The sequence below is a fragment of the Zalophus californianus genome, chromosome 3, assembly GCF_009762305.2.
Source record: "Zalophus californianus isolate mZalCal1 chromosome 3, mZalCal1.pri.v2, whole genome shotgun sequence".
Classification (NCBI taxonomy): domain Eukaryota; kingdom Metazoa; phylum Chordata; class Mammalia; order Carnivora; family Otariidae; genus Zalophus; species Zalophus californianus.
Genome location: NC_045597.1, coordinates 122,313,879 through 122,330,083, shown reverse-complemented (window position 1 = coordinate 122,330,083; position 16,205 = coordinate 122,313,879). Strand labels below are relative to the sequence as shown.

The 16,205-nt window shown below is 39.0% G+C and overlaps 1 protein-coding gene across 4 annotated transcripts in view; it reads left to right on the top strand.

Moving 5' to 3' along the window:
* LOC113920222 (cytohesin 1 interacting protein) overlaps positions 1-16,205 on the top strand; it is an 83,116-nt gene that overhangs the window by 49,588 nt on the left and 17,323 nt on the right. For all 4 annotated transcript variants that reach the window (XR_003519262.2, XM_027590525.2, XM_027590523.2 and 1 more), the window contains 5 exons: positions 4,966-5,015; positions 5,225-5,279; positions 9,436-9,538; positions 9,764-9,857; positions 12,721-12,790. Coding sequence is in view for 3 of the 4 variants with exons in the window: in XM_027590525.2 (XP_027446326.1) it covers positions 4,966-5,015; positions 5,225-5,279; positions 9,436-9,538; positions 9,764-9,857; positions 12,721-12,790 (372 nt within the window). In the remaining variant the exon portion in view is untranslated. The remainder of the gene's footprint in view (positions 1-4,965; positions 5,016-5,224; positions 5,280-9,435; positions 9,539-9,763; positions 9,858-12,720; positions 12,791-16,205) is intronic.

Genomic DNA, 16,205 nt, shown 5'->3' with positions numbered 1-16,205 from the left:
AAGCTCCCAAGTGTTCCTAACTGCAACAAGGTATTTGGATCATCTAATGAATACTTCAGGTAGAAAACTGTATTAATTTCACTACTAAAGAATTGGAAAAGTGTCCTCTAATCCATATTGTGACACGCTTAGAATCAATAGCCCACAGTTTTTCTTGGAAAAGGAGCTCATGAGTCCACAATGAGACTTTCTTGGGAAGCTGGGACATTTATTTGGGTTCCTTAAGGGCACTTAGACAAGTTAGGAAACTGAAGTCAGCTCCATTAAGCAAGTATCTTAGAATAGTCTGCAGAGCCCTGCTATCCCAAGGCTCCTGGCTTAAAAGGGAAACGGGGGAAAAAAAGCTATATTCATGGAAGAATCAGGGAGAGGGAGGCAGGGACTCGAAAGTGAGCAGTCCACATAATTTGTGGACGTTTGACACAATAAAAACAAAAGAAACAACCTCCCTGCTAGTAAGTATCCCCTCCCCACCCCCCCATACTTTCAGGAAATAAGTACACTGAGTGGGGACCAGGAAGTAACAATCTGTTACTTAGCAGCTAAAGTGGTTACAATACTGAACTTGGAGCTTCTCCTGGCCCCATGCTAGCTCTCTGAGCTACAGATGACCCCTATCTTTTGCAGACTGACAGGTGAAATGTTTGGTCTTCGTGTCTTGCTAAAGAGGGGCACTGTGAATCACTGCATAGCAGCAAAAATTACATTTTGAATATTAATGCCTGATCTTTTAAGTCATCTGACTAGAAAAAAAAGAAGAGGAATCATAAGCTCACCCCCAGGCATCTTTCTGTCAGTGGCAGCAAAGGGTTAAGGAGCTTGGTCTTATCAGCAGTGGTAATTAAATGTGTAGTTTGCAGGCCTGCCAAATCGCCAAACCTAGATTGCTCATATTAGATAATGTGTAATAAAAGACAGCTGTTGCCAGCATATACCGTTCGACACACACCAGCTCCTTATTCGGGCGTCTCGCGCTGCAACCCTGAGAAGACACTCTGGCTGGGAGGGCATTCGGGAGTGCAGCCTCCACTGGTTGGATCTGAGAACAGGACAGCTCACTCTAGGAGAAGGGCTGTGGGCAATACATTTTCCAAAGCGTGAGACCTTCCATAAGGCCTTAGGCATACTTCCTCCCACTTCGGCAGATAGTTTGGTGTGTGAGCAAGGTGGAACCCTGAGAACCTTCCTTTCCACTTCACCTGAGTCTGACAGCCCAGATCAAAGACGAGTAGGCTTTGTGTCAAGATGTGGCACGTGTCAGAGAATTTGATGGTACCTAATTTATTTAAATTCTTTTATTTAAATATTAGGTGCCGAAGAGAGGTTCATCGCTCATCCGGAGTAGAAACTAATTTATACTTTGACTTAGTCTGATTTTTTTTGTGTGTCACTGATAACCCAAATCAGTCAGTCCACAGGAATTGAGTCTCTGCCATGCGTCTCACGTTGTGCTAGGCAAATATTTTCAACTAGTCAATTAGCTAGGTAGAAAGGTTAGCAGGAGAAAGGTGGGGCAGTTTCCTTCTGTGTGGAGGTCTTGGATTTGTCTTGTGGACTTAAAAGATTTTAGATTTGAATTTAAATAGAATTTTTTTTTATTATTATTATTTAGAAGGCAGATTGCAGGTGGACCAGATGGAATCTTGAGGTTCCCATCAATATTATGATTATTTGCCTGGCAAAAGGGCATTTAAAATTGCTGAGGAAAGGTTGGAAATTTTAATAACTCATTAATCCTTGCTACCATTTATTCATTTGGTAGTTCTGTATTAAAGCATTACTAACTTCCTTTGCTTTCTATTAGTCCTTTCTCTATGGTTCTTGTTTTTGGGTTGAGATTTTTTTTTTTTTGATCTTATTTTTTGACTTGATTTTCATTTTTAATGTTGCCACATGTTTTAGATTTTTTAAATTTAAATCTATATTTTTAATGATTACCCTTGAGATTTTCCTGTGAATATTTAAAATTTGCTGAAGGACAAAGTTGAAAAGTATTTTAACACATTCCTCCTGCATTTGATCTTTCACCACTATTTAGTTACTTATATTGGTGTCTAGTAGTTTACTTCTGTTTGTCTATTTAGCTATTTTTAAGTTTCCACTCTATTCCAGGCCCTGCACTAGGCACAGGGGAATAACAAGTACATTCCCCAAGAGGCCCAAAGGCTACAGATAGTTATGTTCAGAACTGAGGTATTTGATCCAGCATACCCTGTATATAAACACACATACATGTCTCCTCATATATGAATATCTGAATGATATGATGAATATTGATAGTAAGAGTAGTATCTTTTAAATAGAAACCCTGCGTGGCTCAGTCCGTTAAACGACTGCCTTCGGCTTAGGTCATGATTCCAGGGTCCTGGGATCAAGCCCCACATCCGGCTCCCTGCTCGGCGGGAGGCCTGCTTCCCCCTCTCCTGCTCCCACTGCTTGTGTTCCTGCTCTCACTGTGTGTGTGTCTCTCTCTGTCAATTAAATAAATAAAATCTTTAAAAAAATAAATAAATAGAAACCCTAGTTATGATAACAGATAACATAAGTTGATATGACCTAAGTAGCTTAAAATTGGAAATAAGAGTAAAAGCCAGGCAGATACAAATAATGAAAACAGATTAAGACAATGTGAGTACAGTATACCAGAAAGATGAGAATGCTTGGGAAATGTCAAGTTTATCACTCTCCTCCATATGAAGGTGGCCCCATTGCATAGCTGAGTGGTCCTTGCCCATGTCTGTGGTAGGTAAGACAAATCAGGCTGAAACAAACCATACAAATTGTTGGAGACCTTCTACAGTTAGTCCTTACAAATTGAAAATAAATAATACTTTTTAGCAAATCTAGAGACTCTTTTTGGGTCTGAGCCTTCCTAGTGCAGTCTTCAGGATGATACAAATGGTCTGAGGTCCAGAACTGAAAAGACAAGGAATTACAAAATGTAATTAATTTATATCAAATCAGTTAGAGAAGATCAGCTCCTCTTTACAGTAGCTTTATTGATCAATAGGCGAATTCTGAACACCGAGCCATTCCAGAAAGTTTGTGAGAATGCTGGCATTTGCTACTTGGTAACTCAAATTCATTAACAGTGATATAGGCTTCTCTCCAAATAAATGCCTTAATAAGGATTTTTTTGTGTGTGCATTAATTTCTTTTATGTGTTTTTATCCTGTTTTTCATCCTCTATTTGTCTTATTTGTATTTGTTTGGACTATGTATTGATAGTATATATTTGTATTGTTTGGACTATGTGTTCATCTCCTGACATTTTTTAATGTACTTATTGATCAATGACAAGCATATCACAGTGACAGTGAAACACCATGGTTTAGCTAGTACTGTAAGCTGACATTTTGGGCCCCTGGACCAAGACTTGAGAAAGGGTTAATTAACTTGTGTTAATTCCTAAAGGAATAAAATAAAAACACACACAAACTCACAGCAATCACCTGAAAAACAAGATGCTTCCTTTTGCTTATTTTTCCTACTTACAGGGGTAGAATATATCCTGGGAGTTTATGTCTATATGATCTTTTTTTAAAATTTTTTATTGTTATGTTAATCACCATATATTACATAATTTGTTTTGGTGTAGTGTTCCATGATTCATTGTTTGTTCATAACACCCAGTGCTCCACGCAGAACGTGCCCTCTTTAATACCCATCACCAGGCCAACCCATCCCCCTACCCTCCTCCCCTCTAGAAACCTCAGTTTGTTTTTCAGAGTCCATCATCTCTCCTGGTTCGTCTCCCCCTCTGACTTACTCCCCTTCATTCTTCCTCTCCTGCTATCTTCTTCTTTTTCTTTTTTCTTAAAATATGTTGCGTTATTTGTTTCAGAAGTACAGATCTGTGATTCAACAGTCTTGCACAATTCACAGCGCTCACCGTAGCACATACCCTCCCCAATGTCTATCACCCAGCCACCCCATCCCTCCCACCCCCCCCACCACTCCAGCAACCCTCAGTTTGTTCCTGAGATTAAGAATTCCTCATATCAGTGAGGTCATATGATACATGTCTTTCTCTGATTGACTTATTTCACTCAGCATAACACCCTCCAGTTCCATCCACGTCGTTGCAAATGGCAAGATCTCATTCCTTTTGATGGCTGCATAATACTCCATCGTGTATATATACCACATCTTCTTTATCCATTCATCTGTCGATGGACATCTTGGCTCTTTCCACAGTTTGGCTATTGTGGACATTGCTGCTATAAACATTGGGGTGCACGTACCCCTTCGGGTCCCTACATTTGTATCTTTGGGGTAAATACCCAGTAGTGCAATTGCTGGATCGAATGGAGAGTGAAGGTGATAGTATTCATACAGTTTATACCATTTTGAGGTTCCTTTCCTTTCTTGGCTGGAAATCTCATTGCACTTTTCTAAAACTATTGCAAAGATAAATCATAAAACAGAATTGAGGTTTTGAGTCCCTGGTTTCACCTCAGTTGTATTTCTGTGTATGTGTTGGTTCTTTACAGATTATTATATCCTCCTAAAAACAGTAACACATTGAACTATTACAGTAAATACAGTCCTTTCATCAGTATCTCAAAAAACTATCAAGTATTTTATATGCCATTCTATGGGTGTTGTTTTCTTTGGATTTCCGTGTGATTATAAATTGCTCTGGTTAATCTTTCAGGGACTCTTTTCAATACAGATTAGATATGACATTCTTTTTGGAAGCATTGGAGTTTTGCCACATTACAGGAACTCTTTTGCCACGGTGTATTATTATCTGAGCCTCTTTTTAGCCTTTTAATGCTCCAATGTTCCCTTTCCGGGCTCTCCTTTGCTACCAATAGAGAATGGAAATTACCACCTTTACGTAACAATTTCCCAGAGCTGGGCCAAAGAAGGTGATAAAGAACAAAGTCCTTTGTGATTTAGAACATTTTATAGCTGTGTCTTAGGACCTTTTGATAACTGTGTGCTTGTTATATTTTTCAGCTTGCTTTGACGAGATCAAGTTCTTTAGGTGACTTTTCCTGGTCTCAAAGGTAAAGAGATTCATGAATTTTTTTGGTCTCCTAGCAGCGTGCACTAACACACACACACACACGCACGCACGCACACACAAACACACAGTCTTACATACTACAGTTTACCTGAATGTCAGTCATCTGTAATTGTGACAGTTATTTCATGATAAGAATGTGCCAAATGTGATGCTTTGATCTTCATGCATATTTTTAACGTTTTATTACAGAAAGCTCATTACCGTGGAAAAGCAAGATAATGGAACGTTTGGATTTGAAATTCAGGTGGGCAGTTTTCAATTTTCCAGACTTTTAAGGAAGAAAGTGGTGCTGGTAGTGTGATATTTGCAAGGCAAGAGTGAAGTCAGGATTAGAGAGTGATGAACACTGTGACTTTTACTCAATGTGCTGTGGTTTGTTTGGGGTAGTGTTTCAGTAGGCTAGGTACCATCAAGGAAAGAAAACATTGAAGCAGTTAAAATAAAACCCCTGAGACATGCTCAGCTCCTTGCTCTTAGTTGCTTTAGTTTTCCTGTAAGTCTGAGACTAACCAGGAATACTTGGTATCAGCCAGGTCTCAAATAAGAAAGTGAAATACTCTTTACAGATGTGCATTTTTATATATTTGCATTTCAGATGTGTTTTGCATAATCATTTTTATACTGTATATCAGATTTTAAATCTATACTTTGGTATTCAAGAAATACTTAAAACATGTAGATTTGTGTGTATCTGACTGCATGTATTCATATCTAACTCCTGTTACATTTTGAAATACTAAAGATTTCATCTCAGATATAAAGAAGAAATTAGAACTTTTATCTTTTTTTTTAAGATTTATTTATTTTGAGATAGAGACAGACAGAGAGCGTGTTTGTGTGTGTATGAGCAGGGGGAAAGGCAGAGGGAGAGGGAGAGAGAATCCCAAGCAGACCATGCTGAGCATGGAGCCCCACGTGGAACTCGATCTCACAACCCTAAGATCATGACCTGAGTTGAAACCAAGAGTCAGAGGCTTAATGGACTGAGCACCCCAGGCGCCCCTGGACTTTTTTCTTAATGACAACATCTTATAATTATTATTTGAAACATTTTAGAAAAGTTGGGTCTACTTGCATATTGTCTCATGCTCTAGGAAATTTCTCAGAGTCTTTATAGGTTTCTATTTCTTTTTTTTATTTCTTCTTTTTAATTTTTTATTGTTATGTTAATCACCATACATTACATCATTAGTTTTTGATGTAGTGTTCCATGATTCATTGTTTGTATATAACACCCAGTGCTCCACGCAGAACGTGCCCTCTTTAATACCCCTCACCAGGATAACCCATCTTCCCACCCCCCTCCCCTCTAGAACCCTCAGTTTGTTTTTCAGAGTCCATCGTCTTTCATGGTTCGTCTCCCCCTCTGACTTACTCCCCCCCATAGGTTTCTATTTCTAATAGCCTAAGAATTTCATTTCTCATTTGGTGTCTGCTCTTTCGTGGCCATATTTGTAAAGATGGTGAGTGAGGTCAAATGAAGTCTAATCCAATTAAGTCCAACAGTAATAGCTTAAGTATTATAGATTTTTTTTCTTCCATCACACTTTTGCATTCTTTTTTATGTCTTTTGCATAATCATACTTTTACACTGCACATCAACTTTTAGGTCTTAGCTTTGGTGCTGCTTTTAGAAAACTTTGGTGACCAAATATCAACCCCCAAATTGGAAAGTCAGGGTGTATTTGAAGATTAGGAACAGGAAACTGCCAAGTAAAACATGCTTTCTGAATAAAGAAACAAAACAAAATGGAACTCTAGCTATAATGACTAGGGGGAAGGCTATAGGAGGAAGAAAGATACTTTCTACTTTCTGAACTATTCTACTTTTAAATTTGGTGAAATCTATAATTTTTCTATCAGGCTTTAGAAGCATAGTACTCACTTCTTCCCCATTCACACGAAACACTCCCTTTCTGTTGTGGAGACATGGTGCTTTTTGTGACTGCTTCTTTTTAAATGAGAATTACCCACAGGATGTGTAGCCGTTGCTACTGGAAACAGGATCAATGACTACTCACTGACCCTATTTAGTGCAACAAATGGGGATCTTTTTTCTCGCTCTTCTATGATATAGGTCACTGTTTCCCCCGTGTTTCTCCCCCATACCGTAAATGCCGACTTCGTGAAGCAAGGGTCAAAACTATCAGTAGTGGACCGCAGGCTACAGCGCCTTGAACCTTTGTAGAGCAACATGAGCCAAGGATTTCCCTTCTGAACTGCAGCCTGTTCCAGGGAAGTAGGAACCCACTCTTCTGCCAATTCCCATTTAGTGTATGCTTTCCATTGCCACCTCCACCCCATAATCTATTCTTTAGCAGTAGTCACCAAATAGGGGAAATGCCCTGGGAACTTTTTGAAGACCAGATAGAGCCTCAGGTCCCCCTATTGTGTGCCCATTGTTAACATGTATTTGGGGCCTGGTCTCCCGAGTGAAAGGCATGTTGGAAAAGAAACAAGTCCGCCTCCTTTTTGGATTTCCATGGGTGCTAATTTTATACTGCTAGTGAGAATCACGCTGTATGGGAGCAAGACAAACGTTAGATTCATACATACTAAGGTCATGCTCTCTCAGTGCTGCCTTGTGGGGTTCTTAGGAGTTTCAAATGAAATAACACATCTTATAAAGTACTTAGTAACGTGCCCGGTACCAGTAGATCAGCCAATGGAAGACGTTAGCATTAAAGTCACTGGGCCTGAGAGAGCAAGCACAGTGTGACTTCTGTATCTCTAAGAAATGCAGGGGATTATTTTGTCATTGGCTTCTAAAAATGGGACCTGGAAGACCAGGTGAGAGAGAGAAGTATTTGACTATTTCCATCCATAACGTTGGGGCCTCTGCCTTTTCTTCTCTGTCCCCAACCCACACGTTTCACACTGGTTGCAAACATATATCCCGGTTGCGTAAATCAACACAGTTCCCCCTCACCGTACTCACTTTGGTCACTCTACCTGGAGGGTAGATGCTCACTGATAATAAAAATTGTTCTAACAGTGGTTTCCCAGAGGAATGACTGTTAGAGCTTTGACCCATGTACCACATAAACCAGATCATCTTTCCATTCCTGGAAGGGTCCAGGCTGTAGCAAGAAGACTTCCTGGCAGAAAAACTGTTAAAGAGGTCTCTGCCATAGATGGGAAGGATGTTAAATGATCTTTAAAAGGTCCCTTCTACATTTACCATATGGGAATTCCAAATGCCTTGCAGAGAGAACAGAAATTCCTTAGATGTTAACCAAGTCAAGTTTCTAGGCGTTGCTTGCATGTGACTGATTTCTGGGTTCTGGAGCCTGTGTGTCTGTAAAGTAAGAAAGAATGAACATCAGACATTAACTTCTCCACAAGGAAGCGGCGCTGTAATGTGGTTTAATTTTAGGAATCAGATTACTTAACTCAGGTGCTGATTTTGATTCTAAATGGAACGAGGCTTCATAACTTAAATGTGTGAAAAATACAAATCTGTTTGTTATAGGTCATTGGGCCACTCCCTGTAGCAATATTTAAGCAGTATTCTTGGTACAAGTTGACACAAAAATAAAAACAAAAACAAAACCACACTGCTTTTGCCAAACTGAGGCAAGAGATGAAGCATAAGTTTTTCTAATTTGGTTGGGTGACTAATGAACTGATGAGCATTCAGGGCAGGCATAGCAGGGAGCACTTAGACAAGAAGGTGATCGTGTCGATTATAGTACTTTTGAAAAAATACAGGGCAGATTGTCATTATTTGCAGAGCTCTGATTTAAAATAATTATTGTTGGCATACGTCCCTTCCTGGATGTGTACCGTCCCATATGCTGCTCTAATGAGTACTTTGGCCTGGGAGAACTACACAGAGATTTTTCTCTTTGCTTTGGCTACTATTGTTTTATCCCATTGGGAAATAAGAGACCTGCTTTTGCTTAATAGATATGTAATAATGAGAGCATCAGGTGGTCTCTTAGGCTTGAACGTACAAAATCTTAAACCAATCTTATTCCTACTTTCTCCCTCAAGCTGGGATTTCTTTTTTAAAGATTTTACTTACTTATTTGAGAGAGAGAGAGCGAGAGAGGGAGAGAGCAAGAACGGGGGCGGGGGGAGCTGCAGGCAGAGGGAGAGGGACCCACCAGGACCCTGGGATCAGGACCAAAGCCGAAGGCAGATGCTTAACCGACTGAACCACCCAGGTGCACCCTCCCGCCCCCCCCCCTTTTTTTAATGGATGGGGTTGGCTACAGATTGCATCATAGAATTTCCCGATTGGTATCTTTGATTCAGTTCATATTCAAGAAAGCCTTCCAAATTGTTCTTTGTACTTACCTACTATACTGCTTAAGGTAATCAACACCATTTTATTCTTTGACACATGGATTTTGAGGTTTTTGAATAGTAATTATGTATCACTTTAATTTTTACAGACTTACAGGCTGCAGAACCAGAACCTGGGCTCCTCAGAGATGTGCACTCTGATTTGCAAAATCCAGGAGGACAGCCCAGCACACTATGCTGGCCTGCAAACTGGTAATTTGTAACTTTGCTTGTGTTAGGAATTATTTAAATAGCAAGAAAAGAAAACTTTATGATGTCAAAGGTTGGGATATGATTGCTGCTGTGAATTTTCTTAGTTCCTTTATGTTGCTAAGGTTTGGGGCTTGCTTGTTTTTTTTTTTTTTTTTTTTTTTTGCATGTCAGGAGGGATTATTTAAGCAACTATTTTAACAACTCACTTTTCTTGGCATCTCCCAGGTGATGTCCTTGCAAATATCAATGGCGTGAACACAGAAGGCTTTACCCACAAACAAGTTGTTGACCTGATCAGATCTTCAGGAAACCTGTTAACGTAACTATCCATCTGCTTCCCGTAGGGCCTTCAAAAATGTTACGGTCTTTCATAATGCCTGTTGTGTGAATGAATAAGCTTTTTGTTCAGGATCACAAAAAGGGAGGCAGTGCACCATAGCTCTGGGATTGGGTACAGACATTGTTTATCAGTTCCTTTTGTTTCTCAAGGTTTCCTCAAATTTGAAAATGCTGTCAACATCTGAAGTCAGAGGACATCAATAACCCAAATGTCTGTGTGGGAGGGATAGCATTTAGAAAATTTATTTTTTTATGTCAAATTCAATGAAACTGGCACATATTCTCTTTGGCAGAGAAGAACTGGTCCCATTTCCATGGTTGATATAATCTTGTGGTTAGAACAAATGAAAGGTCAGAAGGGCTGAAGTTTTTCTCTTATACCACAAGCCAATTGTTTTTCTTTTCTAGTGTCCTATTTGGAAGGAAGAAAAAAGTCTGCTCAATCCTCTCTGCCCTGCAACACACACACACTCACACTTACTAATATTCCAGACTTACTAATGGGCCAGTGGCCTCCTCAACCAGAGATTTGACTGACCTTTCCACCATACCATCCTTAGAACCTAGTAAGACTTCAGCAATTAGTTGAAAGATGGAATTTCCTCAGTCATTGAAATGGTATTTATTGAGCAAGTACGTTTCCAGCTTTACAATAGGCTTAGGAAAGACATAGACAAAGACTCTTATAGTGCTTTATTGATTGTGGGAGGAGATGGACAAGGAGAGCCTCCAAAAGAAGTAATTTTGATATTTCAATTATTGATAACTGCTGTTAAGAAAATAAAATAAGGAATGGGATAGAATACTGAGTAAGAGGACTGCTCTGTAGCTTAGGTGTTGAAAGGGATCTTCTCTGAGGAGGGGAAATCTGAGCTGAGACTTAAAGAAAGAGAGGGGATGGTCATATGAACTCCTGGTGAAAGCATTTCATGCAAAGAGAGAGGTGTTTGACTTCTCAAAATGGGCTCGGCATGTCCAGCAGATAGAGAGACAACCAGTGTGATGGGTGGTCGGTAGATTAGGGAGAGTATAAGAAGTAAAGGCAGGGAGTTTGCCAAGGGACAGAGCATGGGTCTTATCAGGCTAAGTAGTTTAGGATTTATTCTGACGAAGGTGGGTCTTACATTACCTCCTTCAATCTTGACAGCTACCTTGTGAGGTTAGTTTTATTTCTATTTATAGATAAAGTGACTGAAGCTTAAATTAGGTGGAGTGAAGCTCAATGATCTAGTAAGTGACTGAGCTAGGATTTGACCATCTGCTCTGGATGCCAGGATCCATTCTCTTCGGCTACCCCACAGCTGCTCATTGCAAGTTGCCAATAGAAAATCCACGGGATGCTCTTCAGTGATTCTAGTCTAAAACTTCAAAGATGTTCTGGGTGTGTGCGGGAGTAGTTTTAAAAGATGACTCCTGATGGTAAAGGACTTAGTCCAACTCTGTGGATCTTGTGAGTTCAGGGTAGAGGATGGGGGTGCTCTTTACTCTAGAGAAACTTGAATCTATGAGGTTGGAGCCATATAGAATCCAAGGGGGAAAGGTGGCAGTTAGAATCAGGAAGCTACCTTCCAAATGGGTGAAGTGGGCAGAATGCAGGGATATAATTAAGAAGTAATGGGTGGAGACAAAAGGAGATCCAGAAATCAGGAAAATGAGAGACATCTGTCTAAATACTGAAGAGAACAACCAACGTGTGCCTGTGGTTTTGCACATAGACACCTATTGCTTGGGCAGGTCAGATGGGCATTAAGAGTCCTGTTGAAACAGATTCATAGGATCCTCACTAATGCCCAGAGACAAGACCACCCTAATGAGGAAGTAGACAACATCCTGGCTTGCATTATCATCTCATTATCTTGGGAATGATGCTATTAGAAATAGAGAAAAATAGGTCTTCATATTTAATGCTATTGTTTTACCGTGACTTGAAAAATTTCTGCATCTTAATACAATAGTTACAGCTTACTTATCAGAAGGAATTTGAACTAATATTTTAAATGCTTAGGTGTGTGACTCACACATGACATTTGTTATCTTATTCAGATTGCTGACTTAGTAGTCAAAATACAGGTGTCAACATGAGCCCACAAAACAAATCAAATCAGTCAGGATAGAACAAGTCTTTTTATTTTTAGAAGGGCATTTGGTATAGGGAGAAATGGAACACCATTAAACTGATAATTCTAGGATTGAAGTTTATAAACTTAAAAGGTTCTGAGATGTGAGAGTCATATGAAGGTTATTATCTCATAGTGGTCTGGCTCTGTTTTTTTCTAGCTGAAAAATTAAGGCAATTTATAGAGGTACAGTTTCCTAGAATCCTGGGAAAGAAGGGACTTTTCCCTTTTCCGAGAAATGGCATGTCTATTCCACTGTTTGAAGATCCCTATTATATGTTTTATTGCTGGACCCCTCATGCTTAGCATGGTGTCTAAAGTCTGGCACGTGGTATATGCCCAATAAGCATTGACCAAATAAAATAGGTGATTCAGCCAGAGCCCATAAGAATAAATTCCAGCAGAGGACGATAGTCATTGTCATATGGTGGCGTCTATAAAATGAGCTACAGCTTGCAAGTGAACCAATATCTTTTCTTTCAACCACCCTCTCGAGGGGGTTTTTGTTTTTGTTTTTGTTTTTTTTTCCACTTCCTTTCCCTGAAGGGGGGAAAGTCAGAAGATTCGGCCTAGGTCCAGATACTTGAAGTGCCATGAGAATCATAACATTTATATTGCTTTTTTTAAGTATAGTCTGTGCTGAAAGTGTAGTACTCCATAAGGATGGCACTTGTTTGAAAGGATTACTCATGCTGTTCCCCTCCCCCCCCTTTTTTCTTAAAACAGGATAGAGACTCTTAATGGAACAATGATTCTCAAAAGAGCAGAGCTTGAAGCAAAGCTGCAAGTTTTAAAGGTAATTTAATTTAATACAGTGAGCCACATTTTTCATCCTTGAATGTGTGAGTGGTAGAATAAAAATCTATTTGAGGGATTGAAATAGCCCTTGAAGATGAGATGTCGTGATGAGTCTAAACTGCTGAATTATCAAGAGCCACACAATTACCTTTATAGGAATATTGAATTCCACAAACCAGTGCAAATCACTTTCTTCCTTCCTCCTTCTGTGTTTCTATGAGGCTCAGGAAGGCAACAGGAAGGCATATCACTTGAAGAACTTTTCACTAATGCACCTGTGATCTCTCTTGATTTACATTTTGTTCCGGGGGGGGTGGGGGAAACAAAGGAGGAGTTGCTGGTGTTTTCCTCATTTTTCCAAGTGCTGCATGTATGCAGGAGGGCCTGGAGGCTTTGCTTTTCCATTGTCTTCTTCTGTGTCCTTCTGTTCTGCTTCATTCTTTCTACAAAAATCATCTCCCTCTGCTCCTGTGGCCGTCCTTGAATCTACTTTCATTGGCAAACACACAATCAGCTTTTAAGTGGAAAGAAAAATAAAAGTTTCCAGGAGATAGTACACAATGCAGAGTTCAGAGAAAATTCCCTGGGATGGCTCTTTGAGGGTCTTGAAAATCTCAGTTTGCTGGACGGCTGAGGCTCTGCCGGGCCATGACGTGCAGACCCTCATCCGTGTGCATTCGAGTCATGGGCCTGCGGACCCCACTGACTTCTTTCTCCCAGAGAGCTCCCCTGCGTGGCAGTGAGGTGGCCGGTCTGAGCAGAGACCACAAGGCTTACAGGCAGGTTGCTCACTTGGACTGTGTTCAGCAATAGCTGGCTTTTATGAGTTTTCTTTACGAAGTATGTACTTCTTAATTACTGAGCCCGTGACCGTAGAGGAGTTGCTCTGTTTATCTTTCATCTTGTATCCCCCCCATATCTAATTCATCAGTGAACCCTGTTTCCTTCTGTGTCCACACTGGTTTTATACTCTTGTCATTTTACTTGTCGTTATGATATTTTGAATTAATTTGTAAAATTCCTTAAAAAATCCCTCTGTTCAAATTATGGTAGGAATTGACATTTATAGAATAAATATCAATTGACATCTTTACGGTTTTCACCTTTCCTACTCCAAACACAGGAGCTTGACCTTTTAATTCAGGTCTTTTATATACTTCAGAAACATTTTATCATTTCTTTATACACTTTTATATAGCTTTTATTATATTTATTCTTAGGTGCCTTCTAAGTTTTCTTGCTATAATAAACATGATTTTTTAATTTTAAAAGATCTTTTAATTGTGTTGCTATTGATTTTTGTGTAAATTTTCAACTCTGATAGTCTTGCTGAACTCTATTCCAACGTTTGCAGATTTTTTATATAGGCATAATGTCATCTGCAGATACTGAAAGTTTTGCCCCTTTACCCTGGTTATTCAACTACAGTTGAATAACCTTGAACAATGCAAGTTTGAACTGCATGGATCCACTTACATGCAGGTTTTTTTTTTTTTTTTTTATAAATAAGGTACAGTATTGTAAATGTATTTTCTCTTCCTTGTGATTAGCTTAAAAACATTTTCTTTTCTCTAGCTTACTTTACTGTAGGAATACAGTATATAATATACAAAATCTGTGTTAGTCAACTATTTATGTTATCGGTAAGGCTTCCAGTCAACCCTAGGCTATATTAGTAGTTGAGTTTTTAGGGAGGCAAAGTTATATGTGGATTTTTGACCGTGCAGGGGTCAGCACCCCAACCCCTGTATTATTCAAGGGTCAACTACATAATTTATTTTTCTCCTATTACAACATTGGCTAGGACTCTTGTAAATAGTGATAATCTTTTAAAGGGAATGCCTCTAACATTTTATCATTAAGTTTTTGTATGGAATAAACAGTGATTCATAGTATAGTTAGGTTTTAAAACTGTAAAAACTTAATTTGTTTTTATAAAAAAGAGAGTATTAGTGAGGATCATTTTTTAAAGTAAACGTGGCTTTTTTTTTTTTAAAGATTTTATTTTTATTTATTTGAGAGAGAGAGAACGAGAGATAGAGAGCATGAGAGGGAAGAGGGTCAGAGGGAGAAGCAGACTCCCTGCTGAGCAGGGAGCCCGATGTGGGACTCGATCCCGGGACTCCAGGATCATGACCTGAGCCGAAGGCAGTCGCCTAACCAACTGAGCCACCCAGGCGCCCAGTAAATGTGGCTTTTTTACCTTTTCATAGAAAAAGGAAAGAAATGTACAAAATAAACTGGTGGTATTGTTTAAAACATAACTGAACAAATAGGTCTATATTTCATGAAATAAAGCCTTCTCCTGCAAAAAGCACATTTCGTGTTTCAGAAGCAATTTCTGCTCCTTCAGTGTTTTCTCTTGAAGTTTTAGTATTCACACCTACCGATTTTTTCAAATGAAGTATACATTTTTCAATATACCCATCCTCTCCTAGAACATCATGAGGACCTTAACATATTTAAATGTTCATCTCAAGACCCCATCTTTCTTATTATTGCTTTACTTTGGAGAATTTTATCAATTTTTAGAATAAAAATTATCGTTCTGAGGTAACATATGCTAATGTGTTGAATTGATGTGCTTGCCGTTTTCTCTTCCTTCCCTCTGGGTTTACTTTCTTTTTTGCTGTAGTACTTCCTTTAGCAAGCGTAAGTAGGGCTTTCTTTGGCCAAACAAATCTTTCACTGCTAATGTTGAAGGAGAGTTTTATTAGGTGATTCAATTATTCTCAGTTGATGTTTTGTCTCCTTAGTATTTTAAATGTGTTGTGTCTTTGATATTTTTGCTTATGTAAGAGCTCTTATTGTTTATCCTTTGTAGGTAATCTGCATTTTCTCTATTTTCTTCCAAAAGTTTTAAAGTTTTTCCCTTTTACACTGAAGTCTGAATTCACCCAGAATTAATTTGTATATGTGGTATGAGATAGGATTCTAATTTTCTTTCATTTCCATGTGAATACCCAGTTCTCCCAGTACCATTTCTTTTAGTCTTTCTTCCCCTCCCTTGAAATGACCTGCAGTGAAGCCTCTATTTTTAAGCAAGTTTCATATATGCATGGATTTTGTTATAGGCTCCGTATTCTGATCCATTGTTTCTCTCAAACTCAGTTATTATACCTTTGTAATAAATATTGGTATTTGGTTGAACAAACCTTCCAGGTTATTCTTGGTTCTTCTGATCATCTATATAAATTTTAGAATCAGATTATCAAGTTCTCTAAATAAACTTTGGACTTTTGATTGGTATTAAATTTTCTGTAGACAGCTCAATTTGAAAAGACTTAACATCTCCATAGTTTTGAGTTTTCTTAGTGATAGACGATCTCACCATCTTTTTATTTTTTTGCCCATTCCCCCACTCCCTTCCCCTCCTGCAACCACCAGTTCTTTCTATTTATGAATCTGTTTCT